We start from the raw sequence: 19,505 nt of genomic DNA, 5'->3' as shown, positions 1-19,505 counted from the left end.
CATATAAAATGATTACAATACTGTAATATAATAGAAAATAATAAAGGAAATACAAAATATAAAAAAAATAAATTAACCTGCACTTACCTTTGAAAACCCTCGTGGCTAGTATGAGGGAAACAAGAGAAGGGTTATTGTGTAGAACAACTTTCACTATCACTGACAGTCTCACTGCTATCTATTGGCTCAATGGACTCTTTTTCTGCATGGGGGCCATTTTATATACTCGCATGGATGTTGACTACAGTACAGTATTAATAAACTCTTGTCATACACTGTATTTAATGTAACTGGAAATAAGACAGCAGAGGAAAGGGTCTGTATCTGCAGGCAGCCTGACCTAGAATGAAGCAAAATATTCCTAAGCTTACTGTTGTGTGGAAAAACAAAGGACTGTCCATAGGTACTTTGAAGTGACAAAAAATACACTAGTGCCAGTTGTGGGCACCTTCCAAAGTTCTGAAAAATCACTGCTTTCTGCCAAACACTGTAGCCTGAGACCAAGCATCCGAGCATGGGAGATGATCACCCACAATCTCGCAGAGAAAAAGAGAGAGAGAGAGAGGGAGTAGAACCATTGTGATCATGTGACATTCGGTGTCATGTACTACCCACATTGCAAAACATCACTCATTATCAAGTTAAAAAGTATCAAATGTTTGTTTATCTTGTAGAACACTTGCAGACCAAGTTACTCACAATCCAAGGTTTTATTGTATATCCTTTTACAAGAAATATCAGTTTGTTTCTGTTCTCTGCATGAAAATTTGACAAGAATAAAAATATTCTTTTTTTTAAGTTTATTTATTTATGTTGAGAGAGAGTAACAGACAGAAAGTATGTGTGCATGACAGCAGGGGAAGGGCAGAGAGTGAGGGAGAGAGAGAATCCCAAGCAGGCTCCACGCTGTCAGTGAGGTGCCTGGTGTGGGGCTCGATCTCTCAAACTGTGAGATCATGACCTGAGCTGAAATCAAGAGTTGGATTTAACCAACTGAGCCACCCAGGCACCCAAAGGTTAAAAATATTCTTATGGATGGGCACCTGGGTGGCTCAGTCAGTTAAGCATCTGACTTCGGCTCAGGTCATGATCTCACAGTTTGTGAGTTCAAGCCCTACGTCAGGCTCTGTGCTGACAGCTCAGAGCCTGGAGCCTGCTTTGGATTCTGTGTCTCTGTCCCCCTCTGCCCCTCCCCCACTCTCTCTCTCTCTCTCTCAAAAATAAATACATATTAAAATTTTTTTTTAAATATTCTTGTGGAAATTTATTAGATACAACAGAAGAATGTCCAATACCATAAACTAACTGTAGCTTTCTATATATAAACCCAGATTATTTTAACAGCTGTTTATTTCTGATTGAGAGAAAAGCCTACATGTTAGGTCAGTGCTTCTCAGCACAATTTTGGATTGGAATAATGATCATGGAAGTGGACTCTCTAACATCTATTCTACATCAAATGATTAGACTAAGTCTAACATAGTAATCTCGTTTCCACTTCCAAGTGATTAGGTTAGGTGCGGACATGAACTGATCCTAGAATAAGACAAAGATTTGTAAGGACTTATGGAGAAAGCTGCCTTGTTCCTAAGAAAGACACAGAGAAAAATGGCCTTTTACTTCCTCTGGACATTGCTGCTCTGATTTTGAAACTCTGATAGCCACCTTTCCACCCACCTCAAGATAAAACTAACACTGAGAAAGGCAAAGGGAGAGATACAGGACCTTAATGAACTTGTTGGTCTACTGTATCAATCCATTCTGCAGCCTATTCTGCCTCAGGATTCCCATTATATAATATCATAAATTCTCTTAGTATGACAGTGTGCATCATGGTTTTCTGTTCCCTGGGAATGAAAATATCCTAACAGATACAGGAAGGATATGTAAGCATTCTGGGGAATCAAGTGACTCCAATAAGTTACACCAGTGTCGAGACATAATTAGGATAAAATTTCATCAGGACAAGAATGTGATTATTCACTTAAGGTTGAACAAACAGTGAGAATATAAGACATACAGAAAATTGATGTCTGCATGTTTCAGGAAAAAGAGGAAAGCTTAATGCAAGACATGTATTTCAGCAAAAATACTGTGTTTTTAAACATAATAAGACAATGGTAGATAATTCTCATATGTTGAGCCAACCACGCATTCCTAGAAACAATCTCACTTGGTCACAGTGTATAATCCCTTTAATATGCCGCTGGATTTGGGTCGCTAGTATGTTTTTGAGGATTTTGCTTCTATATTTATAAGGGATATGGGTCTGATACCTATCTTGCACACCAGCTCTACGTAGTGTCCATCTGGTGACCTCCCAGGCCATTGTATTCTCCTGGTTTCCTATTAACTCCCTGGTGTCTCCTTCTCAGGGTCCTTTGATGGCTCCTCCTCTTCTTCCCGATCACCTTGAAGTGTCTCAGGGCTCAGTCCTTGTTCCTTTTCTCTTCACCCAGTCCCTCTGAAATCTCATCCTCTCTTGTAACTTTTAATATTGCCCATATGCCAACAACCACCAGAGTTAGTATCTCTACCAAACATCTCTTCCAAAACACTTACCCACTATCTCCATTGGATATCAACTCAGTATCTCTAATTCAACAAATGCAAAACAAAATTCCTGATCTCCCCATCAAAACCTGCTCCACTCAGTTTTCTTCATCTGGGTTTTTGACCACTGCATCTTTCTACATGCTCAGGCCAAAACTATCAGGACTCATTTTTGCCCCCTCTCTCTCTCACACCCACACCCTGTTGACTCTACTTTTCTAAGCACATCCTGAAACCAACCACTTTGCACTACCTCCCATTGCTACCACCCTGGTATCAGTCACCTTTATCTCTCACTTGGATTATTTTCAATAGCCTGCCCATCTGCTTGGACCCTTCACTAAATATAGGCTACTCTCAACTGGCAGAATAATCCTTTAAAAATGAAAGATAGACAGAGGTACCTGGGTGGCTCAGCCAGTTGGGCGTCTGACGCTCAGTTTCGGCTCAAGTGATGACCTCATCGTATCCTGAGTTTGAGCCCCACATTGGGCTCTGTGCTGGTGGTGCAGATCCTGATTGGGATTCTCTCTCTCTCCCTCTCTATCTGTCTCTCTGCCCCTCCCCTATTCATGCTGTCTCTGTCTCCCTCAAGATAAATGAATAAACTTAAAAAAAAAATTTTTTTTTAACATAGAAGACAGAACAGGGGCGCCTGGGTGGCTAAGTCAGTTAAGCATCCGATTTATGATTTCTGCTCAGGTCCTGATCTCACGGTTCCTTAGTTGAAGACCTGCATGTGGGGCCTACTTGGGATTCTCTCTCTCTCCTTCTCTCTCTCCTTCTCTCTCTCTCTCTCTGCCCCTCCCGTGTGTGCTCACTCTCTCTCTCAAAAATAAGTAAACTTTAAAAAATAAAATAAAATAAACTCTAAAAAATAAAATGTAAGGCAAGAATCATTGCTTTTGTATTCAGTAATAGATCTCAGGGGCCAACAGCAATGCCTGGCACATAGTTGGAACTCGGTAAACATTTGCTAAGTGACCACTCACAGCCTGCAGGTTTCTGATTATTAACCCTCATCCACAACAAGCTGACCCAGACATACAATCGAACCCTTTCTTTTAGTTTAGTAAGTGGGGGTGGGGGACAGAAATCCACATACACAAACCACCCATAAATGTGGCTCAGAATTGAAGGCAGAAATGGAGGGAAGTTGGTTACAGCAATACACATAGCACCCACTTAAACATTAGACATGTCTCTCCACTTTTGAAATGCCCTTTGGCCTCTCCCCAGCAATCTCAATTGGCCTCCAAAGTTTTAAAAAGAAATCCCCACACTCCTAGGAAAAGACTAACAGGTCTATAGCCATGATAACAAGTAAATATCCATAGTTGTAAATCCATTAAGTCATTCAATGGACTGTAGTCCTAGGACAGTCCTCTAGTCATAGTAACAAATAAATACAAAATCTGTTTTTAAATCCTTTGATCAATGATAACTCCCTTTAGGAGATACACTTCTAAAATAACCCGTCGGTGACAGCTCCTAGCTTTGAAAGTCATATAATGGTGGCAAACTCTCCCAGGAACACACTTCTGAGGCTGTGGTCAATCTCGAAACAAACCATCCCCCAAAACCTGATCAATGTAAGATAAGCGAGACTACACTGGGCCGGCAGGGCTCTCCCTGATCTCAGATACTGAGTGCTGGTCTCATCCTTCAATGTCCATTATGCCATTCAGTCCTGAGCCTCACCTCTTTCCCCCTGCTCCTCCTTCCTCTATGCTCACCCCTCCACCTTTCTCTTCTCTCCCATCTCATAAGCAAGACAGAATTCACTCAGTCTCTGATGCGATGCACTTTGACCAGTGTTATGCATGGGCTTCTACCAATATTCAAGCAGTTTCCCTTCAGAATAATTAAAGATGCTCTCCTAAACATAGCTCTGTCCCCCCAAAATAATTCTGGTACCAGGGCAAAGTATTTTTGCTTTGTTACACATATTCTAACTAAGAGGCAATTCTTCTAACTGCTATTTGAAAAGTAAGGAAATGGAGTATCAGTGAGTTTAAACCAAGATCATAGTATCATTAGGAGGAGGAACTATGATCTAAACCCAGACTTTTTAAAATTCAAAATGTGTGTTTTTTCACTACAATATGCTGCCCACCACCATAGGAGCCATATCTTTTCCCTGTAATAATCATAATTGATTGCACAAGCCCTGCTGTTTCTTATTTCCTTCCATCTACTCATGTCCTGGAATACCCTCCTTACCCTCCTAAATGGCTGTCTTTTTTTTTTTTAATTAATTTATTTATTCCAAAGGAGAGAGAGAGATGCAGAGAGAGAGAGAGAGAGAGAGAGAGAGAGAGAGAGAGAGAGAGAATCCCAAGCAGGCTCCACGCTGTCAGCACAGAGCCCAACACAGGGCTTGATCCCATGAACTGTGAGATCATAACCTGAGCAGAAATCACCCAGGCACACCCTGCTGTCTTTTTTTGATTGATTTTTATTTATTCTTTAAAATTCAGCTCCAGGGGTGCCTCGATGGCTGAGTTGGTTAAAGTACCAGCTTCAGCTCAGGTCATGATCTTGTGGTTTGTGACTTCAAGCCCCGCATCAGGCTCTGCACTAACAATGCAGAGCCTGCTTGGGATTCTCTCTCCCTCTCTCTGCCCCTGCCTCTCTCTCTCTCTCTCTCAACATAAATAAATAAACTTTACAAAAATAAATAAATAAAATTCAGCTCCAGCATAACCTTCTTCATGAAGCCACCCCCAACACACCTGCTGGCTTAAGTATCTCCTCAATATTCTCCTAATGTATCTATCATCATGCTACCATACTGCAATGCAATTATCCTTTATGTATATGTCTCCTCCACAAGAAAGTAAGCTTCTTGGGGTGCATGGGTGGCTCAGTCAGTTAAGCGTCCGACTTAGGCTTAGGTCATGATCTCGAGGTTCATGAGTTTGAGCCCCATGTTGGGCTCTGTGCTGACAGCTCAGAGCCTGGAGCCTGCTTCAGATTCTCTGCCTCCCTCTCTCTGCCCTTCCCCCACTCATGCTCTGTCTCTCTCCCTCAAAAATAAACATTAAAAAACATTAAAAGGAAAAAAAGTAAGCTTGTGGAGAACAGACACTGTCTCATTGTTTGTAACCCAGTATCAAACACAATGTTCATTGTAGACGATATATCTAATAATTGTCGAATGGATTTTGATAAGAGCAATTCAAATATTAATAGCAGTTAAGACTAGTGCTGTCATATTTAATTCCTAGCATCCTTTGGGATGCTTTGGGATTGTATAAACAGGGTGTCACTTTTGCAGAACCTAGCTTAGGGTTTCTTGGCTTGCGGTAGGTGCTAAATGATATTTTTTTCAATTGAATGATCAGAACTGGTGTTACTGCTTCTTTGTGTGTGGGGGGAAAGAGATTGGATAGGGAAGCAAGTTACTAAACCTCTGTAAACATTCTTTTTCCTCATTTGTATAAGCAGTAATAATACACCTCCTTGGAAGGTTAATTTTAATAGCACATGAAAAGTCATTAACACAGCTTGGAACAGAGCAACCATTAAAATCAATGTTCGACTGAATTATGACTTCGAAGAGCTGTGGTCTTTTTTACATATGGGAAAACGCTTTTCTGTAATTCAGATGTAAATGCAATTTCGAATAGAACAAACCCAACCTGTTTCATTTAATTTCACAATGTATCACTTACCTTTCTTCCGAAGGTGAAGATGAACAAATTGACCAGTTATCTAGAGATAAGTGGGAAGTAAAAAAAAAAGTCAGGACACCAATAGAAGCAACTCCGGTTGAACAAGTTTCATATTAAAATATGAAATGATATAATATTTACCAAATTTCATGCTTTTCAGGCAACAGTCTTCCTTCTATTTCAAGGGAGACAATAAGATAAATGTTAAAGGAGTAACCCAAATATCAAAGTTAAATTTATAAGTTATTCTCATGTGTGATTTTGAAGAACAGGGGAGAAAGAAATCAAGCATTTGCTCTTACCTCCTGGGCCCCTGAACTACCTTTTTCTGGAAGTACAGGTTTCTTGTGAAAGGATGTATAAATCTTTATGAGTATTATCTCAAAAATAATTCCTAGGAAAATTATAAAAAAGATTGCCATCCAGTCATTTTGAGTCCAGGACTCTACAAGTTCCCACAATGGCAAAAATGTATTATCTTCCAGTCTATTCCGCACCGCTCTTTTAAAGAAATAAAATTCCGTTGACATTTTTATGTAATATGTGAAATAGGTTGAGGTCTCATTCTGAAGTCTTCGATTTTGGATGCTCCAAAACACAAAAAGGTGGTGTGCCCATCTCATAACCCCATGCAATGCTCTGCCAGAAAAAAATGTCCAGTGCTGCTCATTGCCTTGATCAAGTGCAGCAGCAGTGACGGGTCTGGGCCTAAGCACAGCACGTGTCATAGTGGGTATTCAACTGAGCTCATATCAACTTACCTTAGCAATAATGAAAGCTCCCTAGTGAGACATGTTTGGTGCTTTAGTAGTTTTTTAAATTTAAAAATTGTAAATAATCCTTTATTAATTTCACAAAAAGAAAACATAATTCTATAAACAATCCCTTCGTACAGTTGATTGCCACCCTGTAATTCAAAAAATGCAGAACAAACTTGAATTAGACATAGCCATTTTCTAGTACCACCAGGAATACTGCATTTTGTGCTTGTGGTTAGGAAAATATGAAGGTACTGTTGACAGAGTTAGTAAAAAACAGAACAAAAAACTAAAGGAAATGCTGCAGTTTGAGTTTCAGACAGATACCAAATCATTTTTTAGCATGTCTCACTGTCACTGGGTGAGATATTATTGTCTGTCTCTTATGGGCCTGCCTGATTTTGTTTCCTTAAGATAGAACATCTCATTTTATACTTCTTTTTGCCAGAGGGGCCTGGTAGCAATGTTCCTCAACAATCTACTGTTACATGCTGAAAACCAAAGGTACATTCTGGAATCGTCTGGTGGTGAATTCCCTTTTTGCCCTATCTCTAGTGATTCCAAAGAACGGCTCCTTGTGAGGCTTCCTGATGTCAGAATTCACATGTATTTAAGAACCAGGTTTAAGTACTGCTCACTTTCCCTCAAAGTCTAGAAGGCAGACTCAATTTCTCTTGCCTGACAGCAGGCATTCTCTAACTCATTTAATGTGAACTACTGTAAACAGTACTCAATGTCTTAACACTTTATAGTTCCTGAGACCTTGCAGAGCTTTATGGTACTGAATCCCTGATTAGTATGCTTCAGACTAGCTCTGTAAGAACTGACAAGGAACCGCTCATGCTGATGGGGAATGTGCAAGAGGTAAAGAATATCCTCCTTTAGAGCTCTGTCATTCCTCTGTCATTCTGTTTGTTCCTATGGGCTTGCCTACTAGGGGCGCCTGGGTGGTTCAGTCAGTTAAGCGTCCGACTCTTGGTTTCAGCTCAGATCATGATCTCACGGTTTGTGAATTCGAGCTGTGTCGGGCTCTGCACTGATGGCACAGAACCTGCTTGGGATTCACACACTTTCTCCCAAAAATAAACTTAAAAAAAAAAAATAGTCACCTAATTCTGAGTGTAGACACTGATGTCCTTTACGCCAGAAACCTATTCCTGTGTTAATCTCAAGTAAACTGCATAAAAAGTAAAGTGCTAAACTGGATTTATTTCTTAAAATTATGAAGACAATAAAAAAATAAAATAATGAACACCAGAGAAATTCCATCACTAATAGGAACATAGACACAAGAGAACACTCCAAAAAATTCTGTTTAAGTTTTAAAATATCTATTATATGTACCAAGGTCACATTCTTCACACTATTTGGACATTGTGAAACTAAGCTTTTCCTTTTTTTAAAAAAATTTTTTTTACATTATCTATTTTAGAAAGAGAGAGAGACAGAGCATGAGCAGGGGAGGGGCAGAGAGAGAGAGGGAGACACAGAATCTGAAGCAGGCTCCAGGCTCCAAGCTGCCAGCACAGAGCCTGACGTGGGGCTTGAACCCACAAACCGTGAGATCATGACCTGAGTCAAAGTCAGACACTTAATTGACTGAGCCACCCAGGTGCCCCTAGGCTTTTCCTTTTTTATGTATCAGGAAAAAGTCCCAATAATAGGTGTATAAAACAGCAATATAAAACCAGGGATTGCTCATAGTGGTTAGAAATTCTCCCTTTATAAATATCCTAGTTCAATTACAACAAATATTCAATAATGAATATGTAAGGCACTGAACAACTAAAACGGGCTCTATGGATACAAAGATCAGTGAAAATCATTCCCTGACATGGGGTATTTGTGATGTGCAAATATGCCAGTAATTTACTGAAAAGGCAGCTTGTGAACAGAGAGGAAGATACTACATGAGTTCCAAGGAGGGCTACTTGGTTGGAGTAATTCAAAAAAAAAGCTGTGAAGGGGGAAAGAGAATATAAGCATGTTAAAGGATGAGGAGGATTTGATAACAGGTGAGGACCAACAAGAAAGTTTCAGGAAGACGAGGCATAAAGCCTTGTTCCAAAACTTTGTGTTGTCCAGGTTAACCGGAGCGCTGTGCAGGGCTGTGCAGTGTTGACCAGGTTCATAGTATGGGGGAAATCAGACTACAATGTTGATAGGACCTATTGTGAAGAGCTTTGAACCAAGGACTTCAACCTTAGTAGTCACTTTTGGAGATCCATCAACATAGTTTTTGACTTGAGGGTGTCAATTGGTTTGTTGAAGCAAGGAGACCACAAAATAGGAAAATCAGTTAGGTGACTGCTGTTATACAGACGAGAACTGGTGAAGGCCTGGATTAAGAGTAATGGCAGCATAAACAAGAGAGATGACAGAATCAGACACTGAAAACTCATGATCTGGCAACGTATTTATAAGGAACAAATGGATTTGGAAGGGGGTAGAAAAGCTAATGGTGAGGGAGAAAGGATTTCAAGATAACCCCCAGGTTCTCCACCTGGAAACCACGGACATTGTGGATCAGATCCTGCTTTGTTACGGCTGGCTGCCATGCGCATTAGACTGCTGGCCGCATCCCTTTCCTCCGCCTATCGGATGCCAGTAGCACCGCCACCCCAGCCATAACCACCAAAAGTTCCCAGACGTTGCCAACGTCCCTTAGGGGGCCAGATCATTCCTGGTGGAGAACTACTGGTCTAGGTAGTGGTCGTGCTATTGAGGGTGCCCACCAGAGGCGGTGCCAGGACAGCTCTTTAACCATAATCTCAAACTTTTCCCTGCAAGACATGGCAAATCTGTGAGGAGCAGCTGGGCCCTTTTCACAAATGTTCATTCCAGCCCTAGACATACCATTCATCTCTCTGGGAGCTGTACACTCCCCAGCCCTGCCCTGGTACACAACTCTCAAATGACAAGCTATTTCACCAATCAGGAAGTTTCTTACGAGTAACTCACGGAAAAATCAACTTTAAAAGACCATATACGTCATCTCTATGTTTGATGTAGTATCTTTGGTCACCTATATTATCCCTATAGTTTAATTTGCAAACAAATATGACTACGTAGCCTAGTTAGTAACCTTTTAACCTTCTTCACTGTCCTTTTTATGTTATGGTCTGCTCTATAATAAGTTTTCCTTTTTATTTTCCCATTAGTTTTATTTCTTTTTAAATTTTTTTTTTCAACATTTTTTATTTATTTTTGGGACAGAGAGAGACAGAGCATGAACGGGGGAGGGTCAGAGAGAGAGGGAGACACAGAATCGGAAACAGGCTCCAGGCTCCGAGCCATCAGCCCAGAGCCTGACGCGGGGCTCGAACTCACAGACCGCGAGATCGTGACCTGGCTGAAGTCGGACGCTTAACCGACTGCGCCACCCAGGCGCCCCTTATTTCTGACTTTTAATATTAATATTTCCCAATTGATTTGTATTTGTTTGTAGACCATAATTATATTTGTCAGCTCTGGATGTGTTTTATGTGTTTATAATACCTTGATATCAGTAGTGTTTTAAAGTTTCAAATGTTAAGCAATGATTATGTACTATGTACTATTTTTTTAAAATTTAAGCCTTGTCAGGGGTGCTTAGGTGGCTCAGTTGGTTGGTTGAGTGTTTGACTTTGGCTCAGGTCATGATCTTGCAGTTTGTGAGTTCAAGCCCCGCGTCGGGCTCTGTGCTGACAGCTCAGAGCCTGGAGCCTGCTTTGGATTCTGTGTCTCCTCCTCTCTCTGCCCCTCCTCCCATCCTCATGCTCTCTCGCTCTCTCTCTCAATAATAAATGTTAAAAAAAATTTTTTTTTAAGTCTCGTTTAAGAAATTTAGTCAAAAAGTAACTATTATATCCTGAGTGACATTGACATTTTGATTTCATAGTGGTATGTAATTTCACTCTGTAATATAAACAATTTGGACACTGTTACCCAGGTTTCTGTTCTTTATGCACTATTGAGAAAAATTAACAAATAATTAAAATCCATGGACCCCACCAGAGAATGAGGGACCTCAAAAGTCAGCAAGCTGTCCAATCCACCTTGAGGCTGTCAATTGAAGGGCCTAATATTAGAGCAGTAGAGAGACCAGGAAAAAAAGAGTATCTTACTATAGAAAAACACCCTTCACTACAAACTTACACATCAGCCCCATCACATTTTGTGCCCGTTGTAGGAAACACGGACACTGTGTTTTTAATATATTAACTCAACACCATTCCAAGTCCAGTCCAGGTATTGACTGAACTTCCTAAGACAAAATGAAGTGCCCTAAGTCTGCCTAGATACGGCACAGATGTTAGTCCTTATTTCATTCTCCCCTTATTCGGAGAGGTCGAGACATCAAGTTCCTCTGTTATAGTTAAGCTCTAAGTATTTACTCATCTTTGCAAACCCAATCAAGCTTCGCCTGTAACAGGCCTTCAGTAAACATTTACTTTTTTAATATTTATTTTTGAGGGAGAGAGAGAGAGAGAGCGTGGGTGAAGGAGGGGTAGAGAGAGAGGGAGACACAGACTCTGAAGCAGGCTCCAGGCTCTGAGCTGCCAGCACAGAGCCCAATGCAGGGCTCAAACTCACAAACTACAAGATCATGACTCGAGCTGAAATCAGACGCTTAACCGACTAAACCACCCAGGTGCCCCCGGTAAACCTTTCTTGAATGAAAGTTGTTACTTGTTTCCAAAAGCAATGTTCAGGGTCCCCATATTTGAAAATGCATCTTCCCTCCTATCCCTTAACTGAGATTTAAAAGATTAGGTGAATGAGTGTATACATTCTATAAAACTGACCACACTCAGCACAGTAATGTAATGCTTATTTTCCTTTTTTAAAGACACTGCTCTGCAAAATTAGACTACTTTCTCAGTTGCACAGAAAATAAGACAAAAGTTCTAGTGTAACAAAATTCAAATGTTTAATTTTTTTCAAAACTTAACTATATTAATGAAAATAAATTATATGTAGACCACCTTCAGTATTTGTACATCATCTTTATACAACTATAACAGTGCTTTCAAAAGATATTTTGTAGAGAACATTAATTTCACAATTAAAACATGTTTTAAAAATGGGGGAACATTAAATTCATCTGAAATATCTCATAATGCGAGAGGTATGCTGTTCTTTATCAAATGAACTGTATTTGTATCCAAAATAACATGGCTTTTAGCTAAATACAATTATTTCTTGTCCATTTCAGTGATTTCCTGGATCCAAAACAAAATCTGTGTATTTATTTCTTTGAAAACATCATTTGTTGAACGTCCTTTCACTGCCATGGAATGGTTTGCCTTCTCAATCCAGTGGATTTTATTGGGAGCTTGCATTTTCTGTGCCACTTTCTCCAACAAGTTCTAAAGGAAAAAAAGAAGAAGATACTAGACTAATAATGCTCTTTTTAGTGTTTAATAAGGATTCTCTCTCTCTTTCCTGCACCGCCTATACTGGCATCCGTTCACTAAATATTTATTAAATACTTACTCTACAGACAACTTTCGAGGCAATGGAATATGCAAAGAAATGTCCACAGAAGGGGCAGTCTACGTCTCAGTTACAGCAATACCACAAACAGATCAAGTACTCATTATTGGCAATATATAGTAACATGTACAAGTTATTAACTTTTTCTCAAGAGTCAATTTTATAATTGAAGAGGCTGCTTGAATGTTGAAATGATAAAAACAAATGTATAGTCTAGTAATCCCCAAAACACAAGATTCAGATATTAATCTTTCATTCCCAAGTAAGAGTCAATCCATTTAGCAACTCTTTCCAGGCAGATGAATTCTGTCAGTATGCTTATATTTCTCGGTTCTCCAAAGCAACAGGTAACTAAGTCACAAAACTAACATTACTCCAATCAGCACCTTTTTTTTTTTTTTTTTTTATTTTTTAATATATGAAATTTACTGTCAAATTGGTTTCCATACAACACCCAGTGCTCATCCCAAAAGGTGCCCTCCTCAATACCCATCACCCACCCTGCCCTCCCTCCCACCCCCCATCAACCCTCAGTTTGTTCTCAGTTTTTAACAGTCTCTTATGCTTTGGCTCTCTCCCACTCTAACCTCTTTTTTTTTTTTTTTTTTTCCTTCCCCTCCCCCATGGGTTTCTGTTACGTTTCTCAGGATCCACATAAGAGTGAAACCATATGGTATCTGTCTTTCTCTGTATGGCTTATTTCACTTAGCATCACACTCTCCAGTTCCATCCATGTTGCTACAAAAGGCCATATTTCAATCCAATCAGCACCTTTTAAAGAGACTGAAAGCTGCAGGTAAGATCTTGTTCCCAAGATAATTGTCTTTCATTCACTCTCTCATTTACACAAACATCAAGTTGTAAATCACCTTTTCACACATTTCATCTGCTGAACCTGACACAAACAATACAGGATCTTTTATACGATAGAGATCTTCATCTCTAAGTTTATGTTGCTGCTTTGGATGGTGCAGTGGGTAAGAAATACAAATGAGACCTCGAACAAAAGCATCAGCATCATCTGGCTCAATATGGCACATTACAGAAGCAGCTGCTCTTGAGCCCATTGAACGACCTAAAATCAATTAAAATTAAGTTCAGTTTGATATATAAACATTCATATAAAGAAGTGGTGATAATATGGCAAATTAGATTTCATTTACTGTTCATCCATCATAACTGTATCACTTAACTCCAAAAGGTGGCAATTAACAAGCTGCGATACCCATAATGGACATCTATAGCTTCCTTATATAGAGCTAAAAATGATCCTAAGTCAAAAAAAAAAAAAAAGGAATTATTTTTCTGAAGAATACTTAAAGATCCTTGTGAAGGAATCATTTTACAGAGGGTGACTCAGAGATATAAATAAAAGGAGAGATCTTTGGGTTACAATACATATCTATGAGGTTTAAATCTACTTTAAACATATAGAGTACCTTGATATTATACAAGAAAGTGACTTACCAAAACAAAACAAAAAATCCTTAAATTAGCTTCCTGTCATCAATTAATTTTAACTCTTGATTACCTGTTCCTATATTAATATTAGTAAATTTAAAAGCAAGTATTATAACTTACCGCCAAGGAAAACACCTGTCAATTTGTATTCTCCTAAGGTCTTTAGGTAATTCTAGAAAAACCAACCAAAAAATTATCAATTCTTCTCCTATAAAATATTCGACTGGAAAACCAACATATATTTCCCATCATTACTGAAATGTATGAAAATCTTTGTAAAGACAACCATAAAATCTTAAGGGAGTCTTCTTGAAAGAGGTAACCAGTTCTTTGCATTTCCAATCATGCTGTCACTATCAAATCATATCCTGGGTAATACAGGCAAGTAAGTGAGAAAAAAAAAAAAAAATCACTTCACCAGTCTAAAAAATTCAAGATTCAGGTACTTAAATATTTTTAAGAATTACATTAAAAAAAGAAGCCAGTAAAAGCTTCCAACTGATACAGAATTTAATAACGCTAACGTCTAATTTAAAGCCCTGAAAAATCTATCAAGTTTGAAATAATCTGGATTAAAAAAATTTCAACTTTGTTTTATCCAGGGATTTTAGTTTCAAACTCTGCTATATTTATTTGTACATTCATAGTATGGTAGGCAAATATTCAGAACTATATAATCTGAAGTTATGTCATTCCAGTAAGAAAATTATTATATCACAAATAGCTTCCCTTGGCAGTACCATAGGATATTTATGATGTGAGCATTCATCTCCATGGAAACTGACAGCAAAAAAGAGAAATCCATTATACAGCTTTCAGGTACTATTGAGTTTCTAAGAATATTCATTAAAAGTTTTTCAAAATAAATAGAATTTGTCTTAAATGTATTAAGAATTTTACAACAGAATTGTTACAAGTAAATATAAAGAAATTTTCTTACCAAAACTGATTTATATGCCTTAATTCTATGTACAATATTAAGGCCTTTACAGGTAAATCTCAGGCAAAAAAACCCATGAGATGCAAGATGGGATGCCAGTGACATCAAATGAGGAAGATTCATATCTCCTGACGCTCCATGTGTAAGAATTATTCCGTATGTTAAGCTCTTGTTAGGTACCAAACAAACAGCATCTAGTAATTTATTTCCAAAAGGTATTTTTAATTTAACCTGGAATTCAAGAGAATAAAGGGATCAAAAATTACTTCCTTGCCTATTCAGACAACTGAACAACTATGTTTGTTTTGTGAGACCCATGATTCACATGGCCTCTAAATAAAAAGCACTATTAACAATAGCTAATATTTAAGTACTTATTGTCAAGTACTGTAAGTGCTTTATATGTATTAACTTATTTAACCTTCCTAATAATTCCATAAGGTACTATTATCACCTCCATTTTATAGATGAGAAAACGGAGGCACATAGGTTAAATAATTTGCCCAGGTTACATAGCTACTAGCTAGGATTCAAACTCAGGTAGTTTGCTCCAAAAGTCCTTACTCTTAACCACTAATGTTACTGTCTACCACAGTACAAATTGAAAATAAGAAAATTACTCTGGAGGCACATGACTTAAAAAAAAAAAAAAAAAGGAACCCTGAAGATGCAGAACATATGAAAATATGTATTACCTCTGTATGATTCATTTTCACTGTTGAGTAACAAACTTAAAGTGCATTACATCTGAGAAGCAAAGGACATCTCCCTGAAAAGAAGATTCTGTTGTGAACGGTGGGTTGGCAGACATGGACATGACATAAGAAGTATGAATGAACACATTCAGCAGCTGAAATAAACACATTTAGAACTACTTCTCTAAGAACTGGTGCCTTTACATATGCATTACTCAATTACTTCCAAGGTTCCTAAAACCACGGGCACCCAGAATTGGTTAGAGGGCCAGGTGTGGGAATGGCAGATGTTATATAAGAAAAGCCAATATGATACCTTGACATGGAAATCTTAACAAAATTCATACCAAAGTAGAATGTATCTTGGCATATACGCATATTTTTTCCCTAAGCATCTTTATTTTCAGCCAACTATCTTTAACTTAATTTCACAGTATCTTTCCATTAAGTTATTTCCTTATCATCATTCAGTTCTTCTTCCTACCCTGCAAGAGAAGTATGTATCCACACCTTTTGTCAGGTGACTTTGCAGAGCGCCCCAATATGTACTGTACATACATCTCCACCCTACTGATTTGGGCCTTGACTATGAGACACTACATTAACTAACGAAATATATGCGAAAGTTGTAATGTGCCACTTCTGAGCTGGCACATAGCAAATTTCCAGAAGCTCCCTTGAACTCCCATCCCCAGTCATGAGAAAAGCATGTTCCAGGTATTTTTGCTTTTTCAGCCTGGGTCCCAGAACAAAGATAACACGCTGCAGCAGATATGAACCCGAAAGTAAAGTCTGGAGTCCAGCCTCATCCAGCCAAGATCTAAGCCACTGAAGAACCAAAAATGCTGGCCTGAAGAACCCAAGAGCATGAAATGTTAGGCCACTGAGATCTGGGGACTGTTACACAGCATTCCTTCCTATGGAAGAGATCTCTTATTATTCAAGGTATAACCAACACCAAGATCTCCATTATCCATCTATTTTTTCCTGTTAACATTTATTCATTCATTCATGGAATAGAGATAATAACAGAGTTCAAAGTTCAAAAGGTACCAAAAATATACAGTGAAGTGTCCCTCATTCCATTTTTGCCTTGCTACCCAGATCCCTTCTCCAAAGTCAACCAATATTACCTGCTTCTTCCGTATCTTTCCAGATATTTTATACATATATACACACACACCCCTCCTTTTTTTAATAAACTCATACTTTTCTGAATCCCCCACCACCTAACATACATCTTTTGTTTACTCTTTTCTCTATACAATGAGCTTCTTTCATTGTTTTATGGCTGCAGAATATCCCAAGGGAAGGTTGTGCATGATGTATTTCACCAACCATCACTGACACTGATTCTAATCTTTTACTAAAATACTGCAATGAATGATATGCACCTTATTTTCTCACGTGTGTAGACCAATTTTAATAACTTTGTGGGAGAGGAACTGCTGTATCAAAGGGTATATTCACTTGCAATTATATTTTTTAAGGAATACATTCGATTTCTGAATAGGTAATATTTGCATATGTTACAAAATTTTTAAAGGATAAACATGTAAATAGTTAACCCTCCTCACATTCTTTTCCTCCAGCCATGGAGTTTCCTTTCCCAGAAGTAACCACTGTGACCAACTTATTTTTTTTTAAGGTTTGTTTGCAGGGGTGGACGGAAGAGGGCAGAGAGAAGAGGAGAGAATCGCAAGCAGGCTCCATGCTCAGCATACAGCCTGATGGGAGGGCTCGATCACCCCCTGACCCCATGAGGTCCGGACCTGCGGCGAAATCAAGAGTCGGGCGCTTAAGGGACTGAGCCTCCCAGGCGCCCCCACTGTGACCCACTTACTATCTTTCCACACGTGTGTGTTATGTGTGCAGAAAAGTATTCTGACTTGAGCCTGAGGGGAATCGGTCTGGCTACAAAAATCCTGGTGTTTCGGTGGGAGGAGGAGAATAAAGGACTTCAGGCTTCAGCGTCCCTCCCTTCATAAACACAGCCCCCTAGTTAACTGTGCCTGAGGTCCCCTGGTTCAAAGCTCCCGTCCTCTGTTCTCCCAAGAGCCTCCCGCCTTCTAGTGGGAGAAGACAGTCACCCGACAGTGTGAAACCGGGAAGGAGATGCGCACATCTAACTACCTCTGCAACAGATTTCACCGAGGCGCACCCCCAACACCACTTCCTTCGCTGGCAGCTGCCAGTTTGTGTGTTTTGTATTCAATTGTTCCACACTGTTCCTTGCTGCAGGTTTAGAATTACGCTGTTTGCTAAGAACATTTGCCTTCCGGACCCCACTACTTTACTGCTATCGTTTCCTTTCCCATTCTCTCCATCATTTGAATTTAAGTCTTCTAAAAAAAAAAAAAAAAAAAAAAAAAAAACCCTTTACCGTAATTTTAGTGAGATTCCAGGAGCCAGTATTCAATCCACTTTCTTGGCCTAGAATGCTCTACTGTCCCGAAACCACCTGGATGTTTGGGTTCTTTCGGAGAAACTCTACGGCCTGCCAGGTTTCCGGATAACAGTCCACTCCTCACAGCTGGTGCCCTTGTTCTCCACCGGCTACTTCGGTTACCAACGAAACTGTTCTGGGATACGGTGCAACCCGGTCTCCGCAGTCTGGGTTACGACCTCTGGTTTCGCATTCGGACAGGGCAGGGCAGGGCAGCAGTCTGGCTCTGCCCCAAGGTCTTCAACTGTAAAAGGAGAGCCACAGGGATACCCTGAGGACGAATCTGCAGTCTCCGTACTTCGCGAGCATTCCGGAGGGACTTGTACGACGACCACGAATACCGGGGGCGCAAGAGGCGATCACATCTCGTGCTCAAGGACCGACACGCCACGACCACCCCAACTTCCAACCGAAAAACTGCGCGGGCATCGTCCAGTGTGTCCACAGCGGTGCGCTGGAGGTCACGGGCGAGCAAACACGTGAAGAGTTCAAGTCTTCCGGGGGCCAATGACCTGGCCGGGTGGGTGCACACCAGACAGCACGCGGGACCAGGGAAGAAATTCGGAGCGACCCCCCCCCACCCCCGCCAAGAATTTAGGGTTCCAAGGCACCTGTGAGAACCTTCTCGTGCACTCAACCGGCGCGCGTGCGCGGGGTGCGCGGTGGCCGCCCCCCGCCCCCGGGGCCCGGCGCGACCCCCTCACACAGCTCCGGCCGCTTCGGCTCTCCCCGCCCGCCCGAGCCGTCCCCTCACTGCGACCTCCCCAGCGGCCAGGAGGGCGAAACCCCGGCGGTCGGGCCCGCGGGCACCGCACTTACACCCAACGCCTCACGGAGGCGACCAGCAGCCGTCGAGGGGCGACGGCCGCGAGCTCTAATGTTTCAGACGGGGCCGCCAGGCGCGCCAGCACCTTCCTCTGGAGGCCGTCCCCCACCCAGCGGCGCCAACCGCCGCCGCCGCACTTACCGGGCCCAGGAAGGTGGCCGAGACCGCCTAGCCGTCCGCACTCCCTTCAAGGAACAAACTACCACGCTCGAAGCGACCGCCTCGCCGCACCCGCCAGCCCGTTTCGCATCGGCGCACGCGCGCGCAGACCCCGCCCCCCGGGCGCGCGGGCCGGCGCGTAGGGCACGCCGGGAGCGGGAGTTTTCCGGCCGCTTCCGGGTGACTGGGGCGGGGGGTTGCTCGCTAACAAGCTGGTGGTGGGTGGTGAGTGACTTCCAGTCCCTGCTTCACCCAATGACTCCCTCCACGCTGGACCGTTCCCCGTGTCCCAGCCGCTCCATTTCAACAGTGGCACAGGTCAATGAACGTGGAGTCAACTCTGATTATTCATTTTCTCACACCAAACAATCGGCCAGTGCTGTTGACTCTATTTGCAAATATATACAAAATCCAACCACTTCTCATACTTCTGCCAGACTGGTCGGAACCCCCACCCCCCACGCCTATCAATTCTGCCTGGATTAAAGAAAGAGTCTACTAGATGGTCTCTT

General features: G+C 41.0%; 2 protein-coding genes across 3 annotated transcripts in view; both read right to left on the bottom strand.

The window, feature by feature from the left end:
* Positions 1-6,998, bottom strand: part of CCDC168 (coiled-coil domain containing 168) — a 29,387-nt gene extending 22,389 nt beyond the window's left edge. Inside the window, exons 1-2 of the mRNA XM_053901282.1 lie at positions 6,533-6,998; positions 6,372-6,405 (exon numbers count right to left, since the gene is read on the bottom strand). Of these exons, the coding sequence (XP_053757257.1) occupies positions 6,372-6,405; positions 6,533-6,958 (460 nt within the window). The 5' untranslated portion in view covers positions 6,959-6,998. The remainder of the gene's footprint in view (positions 1-6,371; positions 6,406-6,532) is intronic.
* A 4,877-nt stretch (positions 6,999-11,875) lies between these two features.
* Positions 11,876-19,087, bottom strand: TEX30 (testis expressed 30). Of its 2 annotated transcripts, none has more exons than XM_019443936.2 (6): positions 18,976-19,087; positions 15,563-15,636; positions 14,868-15,098; positions 14,048-14,099; positions 13,336-13,541; positions 11,876-12,339 (listed from the first exon to the last, which is right to left on the bottom strand). In XM_019443936.2, exons 2-6 carry the CDS (start codon positions 15,575-15,577, stop codon positions 12,166-12,168), a joined length of 678 nt encoding a protein of 225 aa, XP_019299481.1. In that variant the 5' UTR covers positions 15,578-15,636; positions 18,976-19,087; the 3' UTR covers positions 11,876-12,165. The 2 variants fall into 2 exon arrangements, with proteins under 2 accessions (XP_019299481.1, XP_053745986.1); XM_053890011.1 differs by lacking the exon at positions 18,976-19,087 and adding an exon at positions 17,946-18,060.
* Positions 19,088-19,505: the final 418 nt, after the last annotated feature.

This window comes from Panthera pardus, unplaced genomic scaffold (assembly GCF_024362965.1).
Source record: "Panthera pardus isolate Hobbes unplaced genomic scaffold, ASM2436296v1 HiC_scaffold_1, whole genome shotgun sequence".
In the NCBI taxonomy this organism is placed as follows: domain Eukaryota; kingdom Metazoa; phylum Chordata; class Mammalia; order Carnivora; family Felidae; genus Panthera; species Panthera pardus.
This window is presented reverse-complemented; position numbering and strand designations above follow the sequence as displayed.

What these genes read in the sequence shown, in the direction of transcription:
- TEX30 (XM_019443936.2), bottom strand. An exon ending in AGGCATATAAATCAGTTTTG is followed by an intron (nt 14,100 to 14,867) that starts GTAAGAAAATTT and finishes TGGTTTTTCTAG; the next exon opens with AATTACCTAAAGACCTTAGG. An exon ending in GACAGGTGTTTTCCTTGGCG is followed by an intron (nt 13,542 to 14,047) that starts GTAAGTTATAAT and finishes AATTGATTTTAG; the next exon opens with GTCGTTCAATGGGCTCAAGA.